Below are 22720 nucleotides of genomic sequence, written 5' to 3'. Positions count from 1 at the left end.
CCGGACGCACTTGTCTCAGGGAATCGATGACAGATTTTTTCGCAAAATAAACAAAAATTTGCCCAGTGCGTCCGGGCCCTTTATTTCGCAAACACCAGAAAAACTTAAACTTAAACTTAAGCAAATTTAACTCAGTAAACTTCACTCACCGTCGAAAGGACAATCATAAAAATTCCAATCAAGTACTGAACCGGAACAAGCCAAGACTTCCTTCGGCCAAATCGCGAGAAATAAGCAGTGTCTACAATAGGAGCCCACAACAGCTTCATGCTGAACGGCCAAAACACAAGACTAAACGTTGCTTGGTCCTTGTAAGCAACCTTTCTTGTTTGTAGTAACATCGGCATAGCGCCGGCTAACCCCAAAGGAATTCCTTGGAGTACATAGAGGAACACAAGCAAGGCTATGCTTCCTCTGTCTCGTTTTAAACTCGGTTGTTGATCGCTTTTCTCCATGAGCTTGTCTTGGTCGCCTTCTTTTTCTACGCCGTTCGCTGTTGAAACGACACCATTGGTCAGTTCTTCATCAAGAAATGTAGATGCCGTTCTTTTCGCTACTGCCTCTGCCGCTCGTGATCTTGTAATCATATTCGAAACGTCTCAGTTAATTGTTTGAGATGTACATGTACTGCATGTTAGACAAAATTCTGGTGCTCTGTTGCACGGGAAAAATAAGGAAAATTCTATTTGAAGACGCCGACAACAGAGAAACGTGGCGGCAGATTACAGGTGTTGTGGCGTTTCAGTATATCGTAAATGACGTAGATGTACCCATGATGTACGTATAGTACCACTGGCTCAGGCCTTTCGTGGAACAGGACGCAACACTATCGAGCAAAGACACAGGAAGACCAAAGTCGAAATTTCAGCTACTGCTCTGAAATACACTCATTACATTTTGACGCAGTAATAGCTGTTTACACCTCGTTAACTCCTTATAAGATAAGCCTGCTCGGCTCAGGTGGCTCAGGTAAGCTTATTTTAAATGCAGATTGCCATTGTTGATTTGTTTTTCACACTTGGTCTTACAGCTAATTCTCGAACCCACACCTCCTTCCTCCAATTTTTTCTCATTATTAAACATTTCACATAATTATCTAGCTACGATCATTTAGAAGAATACGTGTGTTTTGGGGGACTTTTTGAGTTGTTAAGAAGTTCTCGTCTAAGCTTTAATCAAGTTGAATCAGCCCTATAGGGTGTTACAGATGCAGTACGTACACATTTTAAATCTAGACACTCAAAGTCTGTGTACATGTACTGTAAACTTCTAGGACTGCTAGTAAACCTCCTTCCAGACATCATCTACAGGCAAGCAACAGGCAGGAATGATCTATGGCTTCATCTGTGGTATTTTTGTATGTGTGTGTGTGTGGTGGTGGGGGTTGGGAGGGAAGGGGGTTGATAGCACTATCTGGAGTCTATGGGTTCATTTATTCATAAAATGGGATTTATAGTCATTTGTGAAGAGGGTGCAAGAGTGGAATATGCTCATGTGATTTTAATTTTTTCATTTTATTACTACAATGATGAAGGTTTACATACTGTATATATTGATTTAGGAATCACCATTCCGTACATATATTTCAAAATTTTACAGTTTTATTTACCAAATAAAGATTAGCCTAAGCTTTGTATTACACTGTGATAAAACACTAAGAGCAATTGAAAACATGAGGGAAAAGTAGAAAACCTGAGCTGCAGGTGAGTGTTTTCTACTTTTCTCGAGTGTTTTGAAATGTCCAGAATGTTTTATCACAGTGTAATACACACCTTAGGCTTCTTCATTTGCTTTATGATATAGAGGTAATGTGGCAAAAAACAGTAAAGCACGCTTTTTATATGTTTTATACTCTGATAAAACATGGGTTTTTGACCAATCAGAGTACGTGCAGGGTCCTAATCTATATTATAACATGTAATTATTACTAACATTTACATGTAGCAGTTTAATGAGCCATGGTGCATGGACTTTTATCTTGTGTGCCAAGTTATTGTAATTTATTGACATCTCCAAACAGGTTCTGGTAAGTCTTGTAGAGATCGAGTTTCCTGACCTTTCCAATGCAACCATAAAATCCCAATAACCAGACAGACTATGGACTCCACATAGTATCCATCAATCCACGTCTGGCAAATGCCTCCAGTGTTTGTACAATCCTGCAAGTAATAAACAAGCTAACAACCCACTGTTGGTGCAAGTGTGAACTGGCTTAACAGTACTGGTGTAACAAATACTTACAAAGCACAAAGCAATGATAATTTCATGTTTTATTTTATGTTAAATAATTTTGAATTTGTTTTTTAAAAATGTAGGTAGTACCTTTCTCAACCTATCTCATTAGACATTCAAGAATGCAGTATCATGTTATATTACTTGCTTTGTAGTATTTTGGCCAGTCCTTAAGACAAGTCATTTACTAATGACCATTAAAAATTGACAATGGTACAACACACTGAAATGTCCAATAAGAGATTTATTATCTGAAATGCATATCTTTCCAAAAATTAAATTATTTATACTGGATTTCCCTTTTAGTGCACTCAGGAAGACTAATCAATTAAATGGTTGATTAATGGTCAAATAATTAATAATTACTTGCTTCCTTTGTAGGGTAATTCCCTGCACATGTACCTTAGCACTTGTCTTGCTGCTGCAATGCAGTCCTGGCATAGTTGCACCTAAGCAGTTTGTCCAGGTGAGTCCATCAACAAGCCACAAGGCTAATGTCTGACACCAGTTGCCTCCAAGGTTGCTCAGTGTGTTCAGAAGGGTTAGGTAAGTCCCTCCGACACGTGGGTCACTAATGCGAGCGTTGAAAGCCATAATGGCTAGAGAGGTACAATACAATGTCACCTATTGGTGGCAAAATGAGGAAAAGAAAATATGGTAATTTTTTCTTTCTTTTCTTAACATTGAAGAGGTTAAACTCGTAAAAAGGCATAGATAAAAGCCTGGAGATGTATGAATATTATTACAATAACATTATTGAGTATAATGCTGCAGAATTTGCACTGCTTTCCTATTCTAAAATATTGCAAGTCAATTTCCTGCCTTTTGGCTATCCAGTCCCTAACCCAGACATAACAGATCTGCTTCTTTTCACTAATATTACCCTGTTTACACTAAAGCATGGCACAGCTGTAGTATATCCTCTTTGGTTATACTTCCCCTAACCACTGTCTTCTCAGCAACAAAATGATTACCATAGGCCTGCAATGCATGCAAAGTTTTTCACGTATAAAAAAGTGTGTTTGAACCTCTTTGGTCAAAGTTGTTCTCTCTCCATGCAATTACAGGCAAACAATTCTAGAAATCAATGTTTTACAGGACTGTACAATTTTTGAAAATTTTTATCCAAAATCTATCTTCTTAATGTTGCACATATTTAGTAACACAATTTGTACTTTGGGTCCAGTATGACACATTTGAACGGTCTTGGAAGAGTATAGGAAGGAAAATCTTAATTACCGTACCTGATAAACAGCTGACACCAATAAGAATATGACATAAAAGTATATCGGGAAAAACTCCTCTCCAGGTCCACTCACAAAATTGGCCCACCATACAAATATCATTATTATAACACCCATAAGCAGTCTGTACGGTATGAGCTTGAGTAACACATCTAAGGGACGAGGACCTATGTAATGTAAAATATTAAAATAATAGCACCACTTTATAGATCAATTTTTTTTGTTTATTTTGTCCTTTGTCATTTTGTGTGCAGTGTGCAAAATAGAGATTTAAGTACCTGCTGTGTATCTGCTGATGTAAAGGGGCAATAGAATCTGAATTGGAACCATAGGGATGGCAAGAAGAGCAAGATTTTCTTTAGGAACTCCTGCTTCAATCAGCTTTAGGTTAGTTACCGAGTCAGCAGCTGAAAAGCCAGCCTGAAAAAACAAACAAACAGGTATGGTTTCATGTTGGTAGATGTTGGGGGGAGGGAAAGGGGAACAGCAAGGTCTAATTTTCCAACTCCCATACCTTTTACCCCTGGCTCCCACCCCATCCTAAGCCTTGTTATGCCACTCTGTGCTTTTCTGTCTTAAACTACATGTATGTGCAATGTTCCTAAATTTTATATCTCTTTGTTCCCAATCCCTTAGAAATCTCTTTTCATGTCCTTTCTTTTTCCAAGGTCGTACATGATTACCAAGCCCATCCCCTTGCCCCCCCTCCCCCCCCCCCATCTCAATTGACACATCCTGCCCAATGGGTTCGTTGAATCATTTGCTGAACCAATAATGGACAGCTACGAGGTTGTTGGTTTTTTTAAACACAAACCAAAGATACCATGCAAGTTTTCTCCCTCTGATAAAAGAGATTTTCACTGCCACGAAGTTTAAAGAAAGAAGTCAGAATATACAGAGGGTGATACACTATTGAACAGATTTAAAATTAACGTATTAATAACATAAGGAAGTGGTAGAAAAAAAAGAATAATTTCAGAGTGGGTAGCCTGTGAACAGGCTCACCTTTGAGTCACATACGCAAGCAATAAAGAGCTAGTCCGCGCGCGAAGCAATCCGGTGAAGAGGGGTCTGGTGAAGAGGCTTCACTACTCTCATGTGCTCCGCAAACGTCACCCTATTCGCAGGCTGCAGCGTACGTTGTTTAGCACCTTGTTTTCAAATCTTACCTTAAATGTAAGTAAGATAGGCACGAATCTCAAAATGCCTGGACAGCGGAGGATCTGAATCAAAGTTTTATACCCATCAGCAATTCCCTGAACAGATTCCTCACCATGAAGTTCTTGCTCAGACTTTTCCTGTTTAAACAATCCAATCAACGTAGTTGTGACTAAAAATACAATTCCCCAGAAATGAAAAAATCCTGAAAATGCGACCACTCCCTTTGGTGATGGCTGCGTTCTAAGATATCTGTTGCTAAAGTCGGCAGAGGTCAGACCTAAGAACACGGCATTCCCGATGAAAAACCCCGAAAGATGACCAACAGTATCGCAAGTTGAGGCATAACCGACATTTTCTCTGGACAGTAATGTAAGCGACCAGCCATCAACAGCAATGTCCTGAGTCGCGGCAAGGAAATTCAGACAGAAAAAGATCACAGTTAGAAAAAGAACGCTTGGGCCTTCTTCACTGTTTTCATCCAGCAAAACCTCGATGTGCTGAAAAACGAAAAAGATAATTAGATTGTATGTCCTACAAGAAAATGGAGTATGGTTTTTCACACATTGTTTTCACTGATTATGAGAACTCAGCTGCAAATTGCCGAGAAGTTTTGGAACGGGAAAGGCTCAGGGAAGCAAAAAATTACTCTCCCCCATTCCCCGTTTTTCCATCCCCACGCTCCCACCCTTTCTTCCCTGTTTTACCCCTCCCCCGAGCAAAACGAAGGCAATTTTTTTCAACCTTGTCCCCCCCCCCCGTTTCTCCTCCTCGTTCCCCGTCCAAATTTGATAATGCAGCACAACAGTTTAATCAAAGTGGTTATGAGCCACTCAACTTGGAAAATGGATTGTCTGAACAGTGATAATTTTGATGCCACTGACTTGAGGTTTTAATCCGTAGGTTAAGTGAAAGCTAAAGCCCACTGGCACTGTTAAGACATAGTGCAAAACGCAACGGTAAGAGAATACACGAGGAGATTTAACACTGATGAAAACATCCCTGAAGTTATCGGTCCGAGAGACCGAGTTATCCTCGTACGAGAAACCGAGACGATTATAAAGAAAGTACCGATCACCAAAACAAGTAACAATTCTCATTTTCATTCCTCTCATTTTCTTCGTTCTTTATTTTCCCAGCCAGTATCAGTGATTTTTTTTCTCTTTGTTACCTTTTCTCATCTTAGAAATTAAAACTGTACAGTCACTATACAACAAGGACAGCACCAGGTCTCGTCCACTCAACAAAGTTAATCCCTGTTCGGCGGGGTGCGTACTTGGAGGGGTGACCAAATACGAATACCCCGTGTTGTAATAACTCCTTTATTTTCTCTTCTTTTTTTTTTTCCTTCCCTTTATTAAGACGATATTAAAGACTGCGGAACTACCAGTCTTACGTAATGTCGTTTCTTCTATTTATCAATTATTTGGTTCTCATTTCGCCATGTCCGTATTTATGTGTATTTATTTACAATATCGTATAAATCAACAACGGAACACGTCGTTCGAATTGTCCTGAATTCTCTTGACTGTTGATCATCTAAAACAGTTAATCACGGTTTGAATCATTCGAAAATTCATACAGCTCCTCAATTTTGTGACTTTCATTGTCTTCTTTTTCGGCAATCGAGTATGGTTAAACCTGTATGAGCGGACACCTTCGGGAAATGAGCTATTTATATAATTACAGTTAGTTTCTATTTATAAAAACGTTCGTGCGAAACCTTTTTTCAATGTAGAGCATTTCTGCGGTAAGATATTGAGTACTTACGTCAGAAATTCAAAGAATAACTAACTTGACACGGTGCGACGACTGTAAAACGGCCTCAAACGGCGGATGTTCGAAACCCGGGGTGGGGGGGGGGGGGGTGGGGGGTTGTAACTCCAATATGAAAAGGCCGGGGATGCTCGTCGTTTCGGATACAAATCAAGGATTCTGGTCTCACTTGGGATGTTGACGACGAAACGTCACCATTTTTAGCTGTCCAAGTATCCTTTAGGGTGCACTCGAAGAAATAATAATTAAAAGAAACGCTTTCGTTAAATTTCTGTTTTCAGGCTTGATTTCCGCTGCTCGAGTGCGCGAGTCGGGTCTACAAGTGCGCGCACGATCCTTGCTGGAACAGTGGCTAGTAATCGAACCTATTCCGTTTTAAGTGGTATCTTTTAGGGGTCTAATGAAGCTCGAGTAACTCCCATGTTAGTCTCCTTCAGGAGTTAAATTTATTCAAATTTTCCGACGAGCATCCGTGACCTTTCCATATGGGAGTTCCCCCCGGGGGTTCAAATGTCTAACAGGAAGTGACCCAGTGAAGGAGTGATGGAGTGAAATCGCTTCAACACTACAACTTGGAAAATAATATTTTGCAAGTTAAAAAGGAAACTTACCACCGAAAGGATAAGCAAAAAAATTCCAATCAAGTACTGAACCGGAACAAGCCAAGACTTCCTTCGGCCGAATCGCGAGAAATAAGCAGTGTCTACAACAGGAGCCCACAACAGCTTCATGCTGAACGGCCAAAACACAAGACTAAACGTTGCTTGGTCCTTGTAAGCAACCTTTCTTGTTTGTAGCAACATTGGCATAGCGCCTGCTAGCCCCAAGGGAATTCCTTGGAGTACATAGAGGAACACAAGCAAGGCGATATTTCTTCTGTCTCGTGTTACGTTTGGTAGATTTTTGTTTTTCTCCATGACCTTGCTTTTGTCTTGTATATGTACACTTTGGGCATCATTACGTTCGGCCATTTTGTGTAAAGCCAGGTTGCAGTTCTACTCGCTGGCTCAGTGAATGGCGATCCTTGCGTCAAAATATCTCAGTTTGTTTCCTTGAGTGATATCAGATGCTTACAGTGTAGTAACTTTCTGCAATGGACAATAAATAAAATTCAAACGTGGCGTCGTATAGAGCGGTTTTTCGTAAAACCAAAACCAAACCAATTACTTACCAATTAGACTGCTCAGTCAATCTCAAACCGTAGTAAAACCAAACCAAAACAAAAGTAATTATCTAATTACTTTCGACACTCAATTGAAAACCGCTCTATTTTAACACCAATTAACAATTACTCGCCGAAGGCGAAGTGAACATTGGTGAATATTTATTGAGACGAAGTTGAATTAAATATTTACCACTGTTCACAGAGCCTGAGGCGAATAATTGTTTCAGTGTAATTTCCAAAGGTGAATATCAAAAACTACAAAGAAGGTCGGACTAAACATGAAAGCACATATACAATTGTTCGTCTGCATAGTGTACGTCCGTATTTTTAGTGATACAACGATTGTGATTCAATTTACACATCAATTAAGGCGGCAGTAACAAATAAAAATGTTGGAAACGCTGATATCATCACTAGTCACTCTCGATCTCGTTGTAACATGATATTTTAATGCTCACAGCTTATCACTCCCTATATCTCGACTATGTCTCAGTCACTGTCACTAATTACAAAGTAAAGAAAAGCTCTAAATACGCCCTCGATTAGGTTGCTAAGGAAATACGATTTACGTCATTGCTAAGTTCCTGAATATCAAATGTAACGCTAAACACTGATTGTCACGCACTTATAATGACTGTCACGCTCATATATTTCTAACAAAAAAAGAAACACTGCGAAAAATTCTTGAATTAGTAACTCCAGACCGAAGAAAAAAATCATTCGGTGGCTTTATCTGACAATTTAGTTCACGATTCTTAAATGCCTTAGCTTGAATACCAGTTCTCTAAAACATTTTTCGCCCAATGGCGATGGCATTTTTTTTCTTTTAATTCCTCATGTTTTTAATATCTTGGACTTGGAGTGATATCTTTCGAATAGAGCGTTTTTTACTTAATTGTCGAAAACTAATTGGCTTTGCACTCGCGCCATTTTTTCATTCATCCAATCAGAATAAACTTGCCACTAGTCGACCTTTTCTCAATCCTTCACTCATTTATCAGGCCAGGGAAGAATTATTGGAAGGAACTTTTAGAAAGTCTACCAATCAGAACTAAAGCCAAACCCGATCGTGACTCATATCATACACGTTTTCCTGCGCTTCACGTAAGCTACATGTAATTACTTCGAGTTTTGATTGGTTCACTGGATTGTTTGTGTCCTTTGTAATTTGCTAGAGTGATTAGTTAGGTTTTGGTTTTACAACAATTCATTCATCGACTATCCGCCATGTTTGCTTGCCTAAATGGCAAAGGTGTTGTTGCTTAGTAACCAAGCTTAGAAATGTTATATTCACCGCTTAACGTGGTGAATATAGCGTCATAAAACAATTTTTTTTTTCTAAATAGTTAGTTGGTGTTTAGGTTAACTTGTTTTTAATAGAACTTTGAAGTTGATAATTCTTCACCTGTTTTAAATACAGGACGTTCGCGAGCCCCGCCATGTCTTCCTTTTCAAAGCTTGATTAGAAATTATGATGTCGTTGCGCTGTCTAGTGTTTTCAAAATACGCCGTTGCGTAAATTTGGAGATGTAAAAGTGTTTGTATTCGTTTCTTTTGTTCATTCCGGCTCAATATGAACAGTTAAAGAAAGCATGGAGCCGAGCACGGGATTTCGATTTAAACTGAAAAACGAGCGCTTTACATTCGAATTACTTACAAAGATATCGACTTAAAACCCAAGGACCAAAATTGTTCAGTATACTTTTCAGTTCAGCTTTGCTTTGGATATCACAGTTTATTCCTTATCTTCTAATGTTTTCATGTAGGCCTACATTTATGTCACGTGTAACTTACTTCGTAGCACTTTCAAATTCAAGAATTTAAAGAAAACGACTAAGGTCTTAAGTTTCAAAGACATGTTTCGACAGAACCTACAGTCATCTTCAGTTGATTGACGTGGAAAGGACCCACAAAGCGTTGGAAATTCACCACGTTGAATTTTAGGTATCTGCTCTTGCTTGGCCTTCCATATTCCTCACTGACGATCAATTATTTGTTTCAATTTCTCCTGCTACTTCCATGTTTCTTGTCTGTGTTTAATTAAAAACAAAACTTCGATTCTGACAAACATTACGTGAGTTTAACAATCTCGTAAATTCTCGTTCCTGAGTTTACGATCCTTTTGGTCAGCACCAAGAATGACCTCTGACCGAAAATACACGGCTCGGGACGAAATTGCTTTACTTATCGATCAGTTTGAGCGCATGTCCAAGTGCGCGTGCTCCGCTTTTCGCGCGGTCGACGCATTGGTCAGTTACACTATGACGTCATAAAAGAAGTTTTGCAGACGACAGCTGGAAGAAAATGCAAGCAAGAGGCAGTTTAGACTCAGTTTTTCAAACCGAAAATATCAGCAAATATAAAATGGTCGTTTTAGGTGATCAAGGAGTGGGAAAGTCGGCCTTGGTGTGGAAATTTGTTTACAACGGTTTTGAAGACAAGTATCTGCCAACTATAGGAATAGATTTTTTTACGAAGACAATCTACTTAAGTAAGTTTAACACTACTTTTGCAAAACCAAAGAATAACATAACCGGGTGTTAGTTTTACTACAGACTGAAGGCTTGCTCCACTGATGCCCTTCAAGCATTGCTTTTAATTAAGGGAAGACTTACAAAGCTCAGCGGGCGAGTTGTGTATAAACAGGGCGGAAAAAGACCTTTTTCCGTCTTTGTTTAAACTTTGACGTTCGTACTATACAATTTATAGTCGCTTGCCGCCGCATTGAAAGTTGCTGAGATACTCTTTAAGTACGTAATATTATTATTTGGCTTTAGATAACGCAGTGTGTGGCAGTTGCTATTTAGGAGCCCTACACCAGGGAAAATCACCGAAGACGATCAATCGATAAATGGAATTTAAAACGTCTTGTTCAAAAACAAGGAAAAACAAGATGAAACAGATAGATCAATTTTTGTCAGGAAGTGAGAGCAAAACAAAAATTCTTGTAGGACTGGACACGATAATGACATTTTTGAGGTGAGAAGAGCGATGCAAGTGTAAATTTTCTAGAAGCGAAGAGCATAAATTTTCTTAATGATTAAGAAAATGCTTTATCTACAACCGTCGTGTGCGTCTGCAAATGACATGAAATTATACTTCCAGTTATTTCATATTTTTATCATCTTTTCGTCCCAGTTTATTCAACTCGAGAAATTGAAGACTAAAATAAGGTTGACGTGGCAGCGAAAAAAAAATTTTAAGGCCAAAAAAACACTTTTTCCCCGATTGTGAATTATTCTTTAAAGACCGCCCGTGATTAACGAAAAAAGTTGGGTAATATTCAGTCCGTCTCTAGCGCGGAGTAACTTCACCGAACTGATACTGCTGGATTAAATATCTTTAGCTGTTACTGAAAGAACATTATAAAAGCACCTAAGATGTAACGGTAGAACGAAGTTTTGTTGCATTTTATAGTTTTTCCTTCTAGCAGAAATAGACGATAAAAGTAAGTAATAATCGTTCTGAAGATATGAATTTGTTGCTAAGAAAAGAAAACATAGCATACCAACCTTGATTGCGTGGAACAGTGTTTTTTTTTATCTGCTTTCCGGACGGGAAGTTGGCCGGCTACAAACGTAAACAGCACGAATCAATTTGTGCATGATGTAACAAGTTACTGGTGACATCACAGCTAAACAAGACCCCAAAGTTGTTTTTTTTTCCTTTTGATATTAAGATCAAGACTATTATCATAGATAGCAATCATTTCGATCTATAGGATCATTAATCGGACATGTTTAGTTTTACGTCAAGATATCTTTCAGATCTTCTAATTAGATCGCTATATATCTTTAAACCTTTTATATCATTAACGGGATCCTTTGAATCTTTAAGATAGTCAGAGATCGTTTAAGATGTTTTTGGCCGTGAAAAATGTATTTTTGATCTTTAACATCCTCAGAGATTTGCTAGATTTTATAAAATATCGTTACATTTTTTTTTTTTTTTTTTTTTTTTTTTTTTCAATCTTTAAGATAATAAGAGGTCTTTTGTCTTCGTTGAGATCTTTTCTGGATCTTTTGGATAGTTTGCGATCCGGCGAGCGGTTTCTTCTGTATTAAATCGTTTGAGATCTAAGCTTAAGTGGTTTGGTAATTTGGTCGTATAAATTAAAAGATGGCCTGACGTGTCATTTTAGGGCAAACTGTAAGTGACGATGAATTCACCTCTAAAAAGCAACTTGACATCAATTTATTTTGGTTTGTTTGTTTGTTTGTTTGTTTGTTTGTTTGTTTGTTTGATTGATTGTTTGGTTGTTTGGTTGGTTGTTTGGTTGGTTGTTTGGTGGTTGTTGTTTTTTTTAATTCACTCCCATGATTGAGGAAAAACGTTTGTAGGAGTCGTCACAAAATATTTTTCCTCCATAATAGATTTTATTTTTTTTCAAATTTCAGATGGATTTGGGCTCCGCCTACAAATTTGGGATACCGCTGGTCAAGAACGCTTTCGCTGTCTCATCCCATCTTATCTGCGTGACTGTCACGTCATTCTGGTGTGTTTTGACGTGACAAACTGTTGTACATTGGACAATGTGCCAGACTGGATTGAATTGGCGCAAAAGGAGAGATTTGGACGCATTAAAAAGCCATTGATTGTTCTGGTGGGAAATAAAGTGGACGAAAAAAGTCAACGGCAGATGAGTACAAATCATGACGTAGAATTTAAGGGACTGTAAGTGGAGCGTACTGTTCTCCGAAAGATATCAATTTTAAAGTTCGAACAATGTTTTTGCTGTTGTTGATGTTGTTTTGTTGTAGATGCGTTTTTTGTTGATTTTGTTTTTTCCCTGCATTTCGCTGTATAGTAAGTATCGGATAAGCTTTAAGAGCGGTAGACCAGATATAAGTCTGCTTTGATAACGCTGCAGTGTGACTGATGAGAACTTAGGTTCAACCGATTGTCTAAATCTGCGGGAAAAAAGCGTTCTGGGCAACTCCGCTTCAAAAGTGGGTCTTGCGTAAGGAGCATCCTCGTAGATTGACTGTCAAGGAAAATAAGTCCTTGGCGCCATTCATCCGGAGGCTTTTACATCGTAATCCTCACACGATAGACAGAGACAGAGAGAGAAGGTCTGGTATCGATCTAATTTGGCCACCGTTGTATGTTTATTCAAGTTTTCAACTTGATTAAACACGACGAGCGTCTTCAATCACTCACTTTCCTTTTCTTGAATTAAAGTTAAGGCCTTTAGAGTAAGAATGCTTCAATACAATTTGGTATCTTTTTTCGATACTTCTGCTATTTTATTTCATTCGCGTTAAACTTGATTCTGTGCGTCCCAGGGAAGGAACGGGCCCTGTGTTTGCGCGTCCTACGAAGGTTTTATGCGTATATACGCACGATTTGTGCGTAAACGCGAACCCTGGACCTTGAACGTCCTTTAGTCGTCCCACTTGGCTTATATGCAGACTTTTTTTACTTTTTTTTCTATTTTAGATTTCCTACGAATGTGCCAGCACCGTGGCTGACCTCTTCCAAATCCCGTATGTGGAGACCAGTGCCCTGTCCGGGTTTAATGTGGAGTTATTGTTTAGAAAGATAGCCAAAGACTTATACGTGGAAGAACTGGACAGACAGAGGCAAAATGAAGACTCTGACATCGACGAGGAAAAAAGAAAAGACAGAAAAGTCGTTAAGCTTGTTAAGACAAAAGAACAAAGAAAAGCTATTCCAATGAAACTTGATAGGTGTATGTGTAGTTGAAAATGGTTCAATTAAATAAACTTTGACGCAGTAATATTCCGTTTCATGTTTTTCTCGTACAAAATTTAATGAAGTTGAATTGCTTAAAACAGGAGCATTATAGAGCTTTTCACGATTTCTGACGCCATCTTGCTTGGGGGCAAACACAGTAAAAACTGCAGTAAATGTATAGGAAAAGTTAAAAGTTTGATGCCCAATAAGTTGAGAGTGATTGATTCTCTGAGCATTTTATGAGTTACAAGGAACAGATACGCAGCAGGAAAGTTTTTTTGGTCAAATTTGAAGAACATAGACATCGCTGTGAGGCAAGGGATTGCACTTTTAATTTTTCATACAAATATCTTTTAATTTTCCAGCGAACTGCGACTCGCTTTAACAGACAAATGTATGGAAAAATGCCGGAAAACCTTAATCGTGGCTTTTCTAGCGAGGCTATCTCCCTCAAATGCGATCAGCAAATTCTTATAAGTATGGGTCAGTAGTTAATTATTAATTCATGGCTACTTCAGAGCTCAAATTTTCCGTGGTAGACACTAGATTTTCTATTTCCCCCATACATTAATTGCAATGTTTGCTGTGTTTGTCTCGAAACAAAATGGCGTCGGAAACCGTGAGAAGGTCTACTATACCTGGTGATATAGTTTCCATTCACGGTGTTTAACAACTTTAAATTGAAAGCAAAAACAAAAACAAACAAAATTCAAACAGAACAAACAAATAATAATAATAATAATAATAATAATAATAATAATAATAATAGTAATAATAATAATAAACATTAAGGCGCCAGAGGTCATCGTTACACGTGGATGGAAAAGGACGCCGAAAATTTCCGCAACTTCTCTTTTCCTTCCTTCGTCGACGCCTGTTTTTACGACAAGCGCTTGATTCTAGCGGTAAGGGCTGTTCGCTTTTCAATTTCCAAAAACCTTGCGAATCAAAAACAGCTTCAACAGCTGATATTTGGTAAGCACTCTTAGACTACACATCCTATGAAGTAATAAAAAAAAAACCTTCCAACTTGAGAGTCAATGATACATGTGTTTCTGATAAAGTCTATCAAATTTTGCCGCCACGTTGTTGTGCGAACTTGAAAGCAACATCTGATCTAATATGACAGCTATTTCTATGGTAATTCCAACCAATAATTAGATCTTAACTTTGAGCGAGTCAGGTTCGCATGAGAGCAGAGCTAGAATGCGTGATAACAAGCAAAGAAACAGCAACTCTGGTCTGGGTCCTGTTTAGCATGGTGTGCTACGTAGCGTGGTGTCCTGTGTACATCGATGTTGCGCGGGGAAAACTGGGACAGACGAAGAACGCCTGACGCAAAAAGTAAACAGGAGAAGCAAGAGGGCAGTGAGCTCTCGTTAGCTGTAGTTTGGATTCTTCTCGATCCTTTTGTAGATTATGGACGTCAAAACTGCAAGGGAACGTGATGACGAAGGAAATAACGGAGATTCACCGTCAAAATCCAACACGGGAAAGTTTAAGAAGAGACTTCTTTCGGCAGGTGTGACCATTCCGCCATCTGGCGTTTTTGGACGCGTGTTAACTCGAGGACTGATTGTTGTTTTAATATGGGCTGTGTTATGGTCTATCATCGGTACAGATGCTTTACCGGGTGGAAACATTTTTGGCATATTCATAGTCATCGTTTCTGCAAGCCTTTGTGGTTTTCTTGTGTGTAGAATACCATATCTTCATCTCCCACCACTTCTAGGGATGCTTCTAGCGGGATTTCTCCTTCGAAATGTTCGCGGTATTGATTTGGCTCGTCACATCGATAAACGGTGGTCTTCAACGCTGCGAAGTATGTCTTTAGTCGTCATACTTATTCGTTCAGGACTCGGGTTAAACACATCAGCGCTCAAAAAACTGAAACTTACTCTAGCTAGATTGGCTTTTCTGCCTTGCATATTAGAGGCAGTTACAGCTGCGATTCTCGTGCATCTTCTTTTGGATATGAAGTGGCTTTGGGCCTTTCAACTTGGGTAAGTATTATTGTTCGGTAGGCAAATGTGAATGAATTGAAATTGCTTGCCCTCATCAGCTTGTAGGTACATCTACCTTTACTGAGCATTGTCATGGGACAAGCTTATGACAAGTCTACAACACATATTGTTTTCATATACATGTAAACCAAACTTGCATGTGCATTGCAAGTAATGCCACAAGATTTTGAAACATTCAATTAAAATCCTATTACAATTTATTGTTGAAGCCTCAGGCAAAGTTAAATTATGAAAGACACACAATGTTGCATAGACCCATTTCGTAAATGGCTGCCAATTTAAGATTCTTTTGTATGCATTTAAATAAGCCCACTTAACCTGATTTGAGAGTAAAAGTTCTTTTGAATTATCAACTAAAAAACAAGGTTAGTTGGGCTAATTTTTATATTTACAAAAGAATTTGTAATTTGCAGCCATTTATGAATGGGGTCTATGGAGTGAGCTGTGTAAGCTAAAAAAAGTTGTATGCAACAAAGTTGTGCAATCTATAGGCCTTTAACTCTTTCTAAAATTGGTAGTGACTATCCCTGTCACTTCTGCACAGGGCTCTTAGCCCCTACTCCCCACCCCCATCACATTGGGTGGAAAGCGATAGCAAGGGCTGATGTAGGGGGAGGGTGCAGGGGGTGTGCAACCTCCTTGAGATGAAGCCTTCTTCTTCGTATTTGCTTTTAAAATTTGTTCACCTCACTAGTCAGTTATGCCACTCCTTAGTGGTCCACCCCCTCCTAAGAAAAATCCTGGATCCACCCCTGGGTAGGTAGCTGTGTACAGTCAACATGCAGTAAAGGGCAAGAGAGGTACATGTATGAGCATAAGATGAGTCTATAATATCTAGTTACAGCAATAGCAACTTAAGACATGTTTCATTAAAAGTTGCAGACATGTATGTATTTTTCCTTTTTAAAATTGGTAGGGTTTTTTTATCCAGTTTACACAATCATATATGGTGTCTGACTCATTTTTTTTTTTAATTAGTAATTTACATAGCCGCATTATTCTTTCCTGTTAGGTTTGTCCAAGCAGCTGTTTCTCTTGCTGTAGTAATACCTTGTTTGTTGGAGCTACAAGAGCAACATTATGGAGTGAAGAAAGGCATACCTACCCTGGTTATGGCAGCAGCATCCTTTGATAATGTTCTCTGTATAAGTGCATTTGGAGTTTGCCTTGGAATAGCCTTTGATTCAGGATCTGCACTGAGTTAGTTATTTGTTCTTAGTTGTCATTAAAACATTTTATCATGACCTCCAAGTCTAACAAATACCAGTACTCCAAATTAGTAAACTACAAGTAGGAAGTATTGTACAACAAAAATATTTAAGGTCAATCAATTGACCAGTATCCAATTCGGCAACTCCCTGCACTTGAGAAAGAAAACTTTGAGTTACCTGTGCCATCTTTCTGATCTTGATTTGATATCTTGTATACTGAGCTACTTTTGGTTTTAATTAAGATGTTGACAGAAATGGAAACAGGGAAAAATCTTTTTAACAGTTGAACCTCACTATCTTGCACTTCCCACTATGTCAAACTCAAATCATATTTCCGTAGATGTACATGTACTTTATTAGTCACTTACTCTCAGCTATCTCAAAATCCCGATATCTCAAACTGTTTTCAATTCCCATAAGAGTTGGCTATCTGTTACAGAAATTCCAAGCATACATACTTATTAAACCTTTTAACATGTACATTAAAACAATCTGTATTCACAGAATTGTAAAATGGATCAAGAATAACCAGCTGGACCCCTTTTGAATGGCTGACAATGAACCTGTTATGCAAATTTGTTATTCTGTTAACTTTGCTCATAATTTTTTACTGATTCTTTTAGAGGATCTGATATTCAGTATATTTCGTGGGCCAATAGAGTTGGCACTGGGAATAACCCTTGGAAGTCTTGCTGGTGCAGTGTGTTGGTTCTTTCCCAATAAGAGTGAGGTAAAAATCTCCTTGTGATTACTTAGTGTAAGTTATTTTTCTTACTGTTTTGGGAATTTTCTTCAGATTCCCCTGATATGTAGGCCAGTTCAGATGCTGATCATTTCCTGAATGTTTCTTGGACCTCTAGAGACTGGCACTAGTTTTCATTCTCAAAGAATTGCCTATTAGTGCAACGCAAACAGTTCCTTTACTTGAGCCAATCAGAATTACCAGTATATATCGGCAACATATGATCCAAGCGATGTTTATTTTGATGCAAAAATTTAGCTTCTTTTGTGGAATTCGAACTAAACGTCCCTCTTGGAGAAGCTTGTAGTGAAATTGCCTGCTGTTTCTTCGACTAAAAAGACTGATTCATACCAATTGCAAAAGATAGAGCAAGAAATATCCCTTCCACATGGACGATAGGCTGAAGATGCAACTGTGATAGATCATCTTCAAACATCCATTGTGGACAAGCACCTTGAGTCTAACTGTCTCTTTATCGCATTTTATGCATAGATGTTTAATTAAATTTGTCTTTGGAGTAGCCCAAAAGTGGTTTTAGCTTCTTATGAAACCTTAGTAGTAAAATATGCCTAAAATAGCTCAGTAAAAATCGCATAATTTGCATAATTTATTGCATAACAGCCCGTTCTTATCGCATAATCTGCCCTGAAAATTTTGCATAATTTCTGGTTTTTTATTGCACCTTATCAGAAGGCCTGAATTATTATGGCCACTTGAAGGTGCATCATGTAAGGAGTTGATACAAATTTTACCCTCAACATTGTTTTGTCTTGACTGACAATAAACTAAGGAATTTTATGATTTCCAATGAAGCTCAGTTCTATCTTTAAAATAAGCTCCCCCATTTCCAATATATATTAAGTGATTTCTCCATTCTTCAACCCACCCTAGCCATATCCCTCTGGAAAAACATTCAACACTAGAGGCAAGATTTATGGTAATTAGGTTCTTGCATTCTCTTTAGACCAATGTGGCTCACAACAGACTAGTGATATTACTCTCATTGGCATTACTCTCTGTGTTTGGCAGTAACGTGGCCAAATTTTCTGGTGCAGGAGCTCTTGGTGTATTAACCATGTCAACTGTAGCTGCATATGGATGGACACAGCAAGGAAAGGTACTTGATAAATATGTTTCTGTTAACATGTGTGTAGAGTAAATCACTGAGTATTTTTTAAGACAGTTTCAAATTCTTTTAGTGCCACATGGGTATCATCAACCAGTTGACCAACTTCCTTCGAATTTGAAGCAATACATGTACCTACAGGCTCTGACAGTATTATCTTTACCTCTGCACGCATTGCAGACCTCAACCCTTTTCTCAGTGACAGGATTGTGACTAAACCAGAATCAAGGTTGTCCCAGGGTCTTTCTCCGTCTATTCTGCTTTTCCAGTCTCCTTAGTATACATGTATATTTTGCCGCATATTGGAAAAAATAATGCAATCGTGTACATGTATATTCTTCTCTCACTGAAAAAGAGCAGATCTATAGACTGTTTTCTCTGCTGAACTTGCTCTAATTTTACGTGATTACTCTAAAGATATTTTGACCATCCTGTTATTAATAAAACTATGTTGGTGCAAAATTTAAGTTATTTGGTTGTAATCTCTGTGTGCTCCATGTTGTAAGTGTGGGAGCCCATTTTTCTCCTTTTAAATCTTTTGTGACATTCTCTGGGAAATGAGAGTTTTATTTGCTAAACCATCAATCCAACCCTCATGGATCAGGTTCCCAACAAACGAATGCTCAGAATGATAAATTTGTTAAGCTCTTTAAAGTCGGCATTAGCTTGCATGAAATAAATTCAAAGCAAACTATTTATTTTTAAGCTGTTTAATCTGAAGACAGGGTATGATCTTCTTTGTTTGTTTGTTTGTTTGTTTTAGGCTCCTGTAGCCATGGTAATGTCTCTTGTGTGGCAAGTGTTTGAGCCTCTCTTATTTGGTCTTGTTGGAGCTGAAGTCAGCGTTGAATACATGAACACCAAAGTTGTTGGTAAGTTTGAATCCGACATCAGAGCGGATTTCAAACGACCAGTGTCGCGGTCACAGTCTTCGTTTGAAACTATGTTTTTGGAGCTTAACCTTCAAATTCTGATAGTAAACATGGTGTAGGAGACAAGTTCAATAGCTTAATGTCCCTATCATGTATACGAGGTTAACACTAATAGCTTTGTTAATATGTCCGTCGCTTTAGCCCAGAGAGAACCCTTTACTAATAGAGAACAGAAAGTAACATACCTAAAACGAATTACAAAACCTGAAAATAATTTTCAAAAATTTGTCGATTAGTTGAGCTGAGCTGACTTTGACAAGTTTCTCGATGCATGGCAAGCATGAAACTTACCAGTTCTATTGATCCTGGTTTTTGGTTTCACTGGGATTTACTGCGCTCCAATTAGCGCCTCGCTAACTGAGCTAAACGTACAATTCGTCCATGTGTGGGATCTGGATGTTTTCGTTTTTTTGTTCCTTAAAGGTATGGGTATTGTAAGTTTGGTTATAAGTCTGGTCATACGGCTCATCACTACTTATCTTGGTTTGCTTGGAAACGACCTGAACTTGAAAGAGAGACTGTTTATTGCAATAGCATGGCTACCGAAAGCCACGGTGCAGGTAAGCTTAATAGCAAAATCATTTCGCCGATTACTCAATCCCTTGAGCTTTTTTAACATTTGCAGTCACTGTTGTCTGCTACTTGCTAGTGAGGTACAATGAAAATGATGACGCTAGGCCCAAGCCCGTAAGAATCTGAAGGTTCCCCCGCACATGGAATACTTTCTTTGGTTAAGTTTGCGTGCCTTTGAAACAACCCCTACCCAATTCCGCGTTCACCAGCAGCCAAATCGCCAGCTGAGACTTTAGCCTTAACCTCAGAAGAGAGGCGCCTTTCTCCGCGTGTCTGTTCCCCTGCTAGAAATACGTCTAAATCGCGACTGCTAAAGACGAAGCTCTTCAGAGATCAGCGAAGCCTCTGATTGGCTGTCTATTGAGTAATTTTGAATTTCTGCGCGGAAGTAACAGCCAATCAGACTCAACACGGAATTTTTCAGTTTTATGTCATCAAGCAGCGGATAAAATGCGCATGCGGAGAGACAGACGTTCGTTTATTCAAGCTTGGCTGTTATTGGTAGATAAACTGGATATGGCAGGGGAGCTTTAAAGAGAAAGAACATTCGTGTTTGGGCAAACAGAGAGAGGAAGAGTTTGGCTAAAGAAGAATTGAAAATATCTTAATTGACCTCTCACCCTATAGGCTTTTGAAGGCCTATGTATAAAATGCAGAAGCACACTGAAAAAGAACATGGCCTGATTAATCCTATATATTCCTTACTGGCATAGGATAGATCCTTGTTAGTATGATCGCCATTTATTAACGAGATTATTTGCTTGCCTCTAATACAGGCTGCCATTGGTTCTGTGTCGTTAGATATGGCACGGCAGAAAGGCTTAACGGGACAGATTGAGGAAGAGTTTGGAATTCAGGTATTACTACCCGGTATAAACTGTTTTTGAAAATTGAAAGAATTGTCTCTTGTTAGCTCACGCTTTGTACGTGAACGAACAAGTACAATTTTATACCTGCTCTCTTATAACCTGCTGAGGGATTTTAACGCATTCCAGGGACTTCCGAAGAGCTTGCGAAGCCTTGAGTTGGTAACAGGATGCACAAGCAGTCATACGGATGATCAATTGCTTGTTTTATTATTCTTGTTGAAAACTGATATATCTTTGGAAATCGTTGTCTTCAATTTATGGTCCGATTTCTCAAGTACAAGGAGAATTTTAAATCGTGTTTCTCTTAACGTTTGGAAAGTTCTTCGTGGTACGTAAGGCAAAAAACTACATTTCTTAAAGGTTCAAGAAGTGAGGTTGTACGACTTTGCACAACAGGCCAAAATTAATATTTTGGGTTTACAAGGTCGAAATTTTGTATTTCGCCTTTTTGTTACCATAAATATTTTGAATCGAACTCATTTGGTCATAAATAGAGAGATAGAAAACTTGCATCAGGTTGATACAAGCCAGATTGACAAAACTAAACGAAAACGCATTGTGTAAGTCTGTTAAAGTGTTTCTTTAGAGTTATTAAAACAAAAGTGGAAGGTTTGGGAGAACGAGAAATTCCACAGTTGTTTTTTTCGACTTTCCTCGAGCGAGTGTTTCAATCAAACAATGTTAGACTACGAGCCCGAGTTTTCTATGAGAGAATAGTCAACGAGGTGCAGCCGAGAGTGGATAGTGAGTAGCGTAGCCAATCAGAAAACGACATTCTCGTCATAGAACGTTAATTAACAATTAGATTATGAGCTCGGGAATTCTATCGCATGATAGTTGACGAGGGCGCAGCCCGGGTCAACCATTTACGCCTAGAAATCGACAGCGAATAATCTAATTGTTTTAGTATAAATCTACTAGTCGTTCAAATCTTTCATCTAAATCCTCTGCACAGACACTTCCAAAACGCGAAGAATTTAAGTGCCCGCTAGTTTATTAACAAGCGCTCACTGCTACCCTCTCACTATGTAGAACAGAAAAGATAACGGGTAGCGTCGCCAATCAGAGAACGCCATTCGTGAATAGAACGCTAGTATATTTATACTATCAGCAGATAGAAAACCGTAACGGAGCCAATCAAATTCATGGATTCACAATAGACTACCGGCGGTAAATTTACCCTAAACCTCGATAGAAACACGGAGAAGAGTGTACACTTTCTCACAGGGTATTTTCTAAACATATAAAACAGATTCTGACCATTGCTGTGCTGGGAATTCTTATCACTTCGCCCATTGGAGCCATAGGAATCGTTTTGGCTGGACCAAGAATGTTAGAACGCAGTCCTCCTCCAGTAGTAGAAATAGATGGCATTCTCAAGGACTCTGCAGAATCTTCTCAAAAACCAGAGAGTCCATTGTTAGAAAGTACAGTCTGAGACTGGTAATTTATTTGATGACTCAAATATATGAATATGTAAGAAGTATATTCGCGACTATACGCTATTGGTTATGTATAATGACTTATAAAAAGTAACAAAAAAATATCGATTTTCTTTTTCTTTCATCCCAGATATATTTAATACACAGTATTGGTGATTTACTTCACACGGTTGAAGACTTATGAAGAAAAAAAGTCTCATCTTCGTTTACTAAGAAAAACGAACTATTCAAATGTATGCGATTATTTTGCATTTGTCGTATTCCATTTAACATGCAAAAAATGTTCCCCTTCTAAAGAAGGAATTATCTTCTACTATAGCTATAAGCTTTTCGCGTCATATTGCTATGACTCTAAACGTATGGATAATAATGATCTTAAGATAAATCGTTCATAACAATAAAGAGAGTAATAAAATTTCTAATTATATCGTATATGCAATGTTGTTGACATTTTTAAAAAGTAGTAAAAAACGTTCTCTGGTTTAAAAGATTAAAAGATAAGCTTTCGACTATCAGTCTACAGCCTTTA

General features: G+C 38.4%; 4 protein-coding genes across 5 annotated transcripts in view; 3 read left to right on the top strand and 1 right to left on the bottom strand.

Annotated features, from left to right (window-relative positions):
• LOC145481295 (acetyl-coenzyme A transporter 1-like) overlaps window positions 1-595 on the bottom strand; it is a 7645-nt gene extending 7050 nt beyond the window's left edge. The window contains exon 1 of the mRNA XM_081459751.1: window positions 150-595. Coding sequence (XP_081315877.1) covers window positions 150-587 — 438 coding nt within the window. The 5' untranslated portion in view covers window positions 588-595. The remainder of the gene's footprint in view (window positions 1-149) is intronic.
• LOC145481296 (uncharacterized) overlaps window positions 1-22720 on the top strand; it is a 147681-nt gene that overhangs the window by 39974 nt on the left and 84987 nt on the right. The gene's annotated exons all lie outside the window — the stretch shown is intronic.
• Window positions 906-13519, top strand: LOC145481308 (uncharacterized). 2 transcript variants are annotated; one of them, XR_014048617.1, is made up of 5 exons: window positions 906-969; window positions 2614-2698; window positions 3731-3916; window positions 5538-5593; window positions 11973-12059. XR_014048617.1 is itself a non-coding variant. In XM_081459771.1 (3 exons), exons 1-3 carry the CDS (start codon window positions 9880-9882, stop codon window positions 13279-13281), a joined length of 714 nt encoding a protein of 237 aa, XP_081315897.1. In that variant the 5' UTR covers window positions 6500-9879; the 3' UTR covers window positions 13282-13519. The 2 variants fall into 2 exon arrangements, 1 of the variants encoding a protein (XP_081315897.1); XM_081459771.1 differs by lacking the exons at window positions 906-969; window positions 2614-2698; window positions 3731-3916; window positions 5538-5593 and adding exons at window positions 6500-10066; window positions 13015-13519 and having other exon boundaries at window positions 11973-12232.
• Window positions 14334-22625, top strand: LOC145481297 (sodium/hydrogen exchanger 9B2-like). The gene is made up of 8 exons (XM_081459758.1): window positions 14334-15275; window positions 16309-16496; window positions 17131-17237; window positions 18214-18366; window positions 19139-19247; window positions 19731-19867; window positions 20657-20737; window positions 22002-22625. The coding sequence occupies exons 1-8, from the start codon at window positions 14692-14694 to the stop codon at window positions 22185-22187; spliced, it is 1545 nt and encodes a 514-aa protein (XP_081315884.1). The 5' UTR covers window positions 14334-14691; the 3' UTR covers window positions 22188-22625.

Source organism: Orbicella franksi, chromosome 3 (genome assembly GCF_964199315.1).
Source record: "Orbicella franksi chromosome 3, jaOrbFran1.1, whole genome shotgun sequence".
NCBI classification, from domain to species: Eukaryota; Metazoa; Cnidaria; class Anthozoa; order Scleractinia; family Merulinidae; genus Orbicella; species Orbicella franksi.
Note: the sequence above shows the minus strand (reverse complement) of the source record. Positions and strands in the feature narration are given on the sequence as shown.

Excerpts from the sequence above, each read along its gene's own strand:
- LOC145481308 (XM_081459771.1), top strand. The coding sequence starts at position 9,880 with ATGCAAGCAAGAGGCAGTTTAGACTCAGTTTTTCAAACCGAAAATATC. Across the intron at positions 10,067-11,972 it reads TACGAAGACAATCTACTTAA|ATGGATTTGGGCTCCGCCTA; the intron begins GTAAGTTTAACA and ends TTCAAATTTCAG. Across the intron at positions 12,233-13,014 it reads AGATGAGTACAAATCATGAC|ATTTCCTACGAATGTGCCAG; the intron begins GTAGAATTTAAG and ends TTTCTATTTTAG.
- LOC145481297 (XM_081459758.1), top strand. The coding sequence starts at position 14,692 with ATGGACGTCAAAACTGCAAGGGAACGTGATGACGAAGGAAATAACGGA. Across the intron at positions 17,238-18,213 it reads TCTTTCCCAATAAGAGTGAG|ACCAATGTGGCTCACAACAG; the intron begins GTAAAAATCTCC and ends CATTCTCTTTAG. Across the intron at positions 18,367-19,138 it reads GATGGACACAGCAAGGAAAG|GCTCCTGTAGCCATGGTAAT; the intron begins GTACTTGATAAA and ends TGTTTGTTTTAG.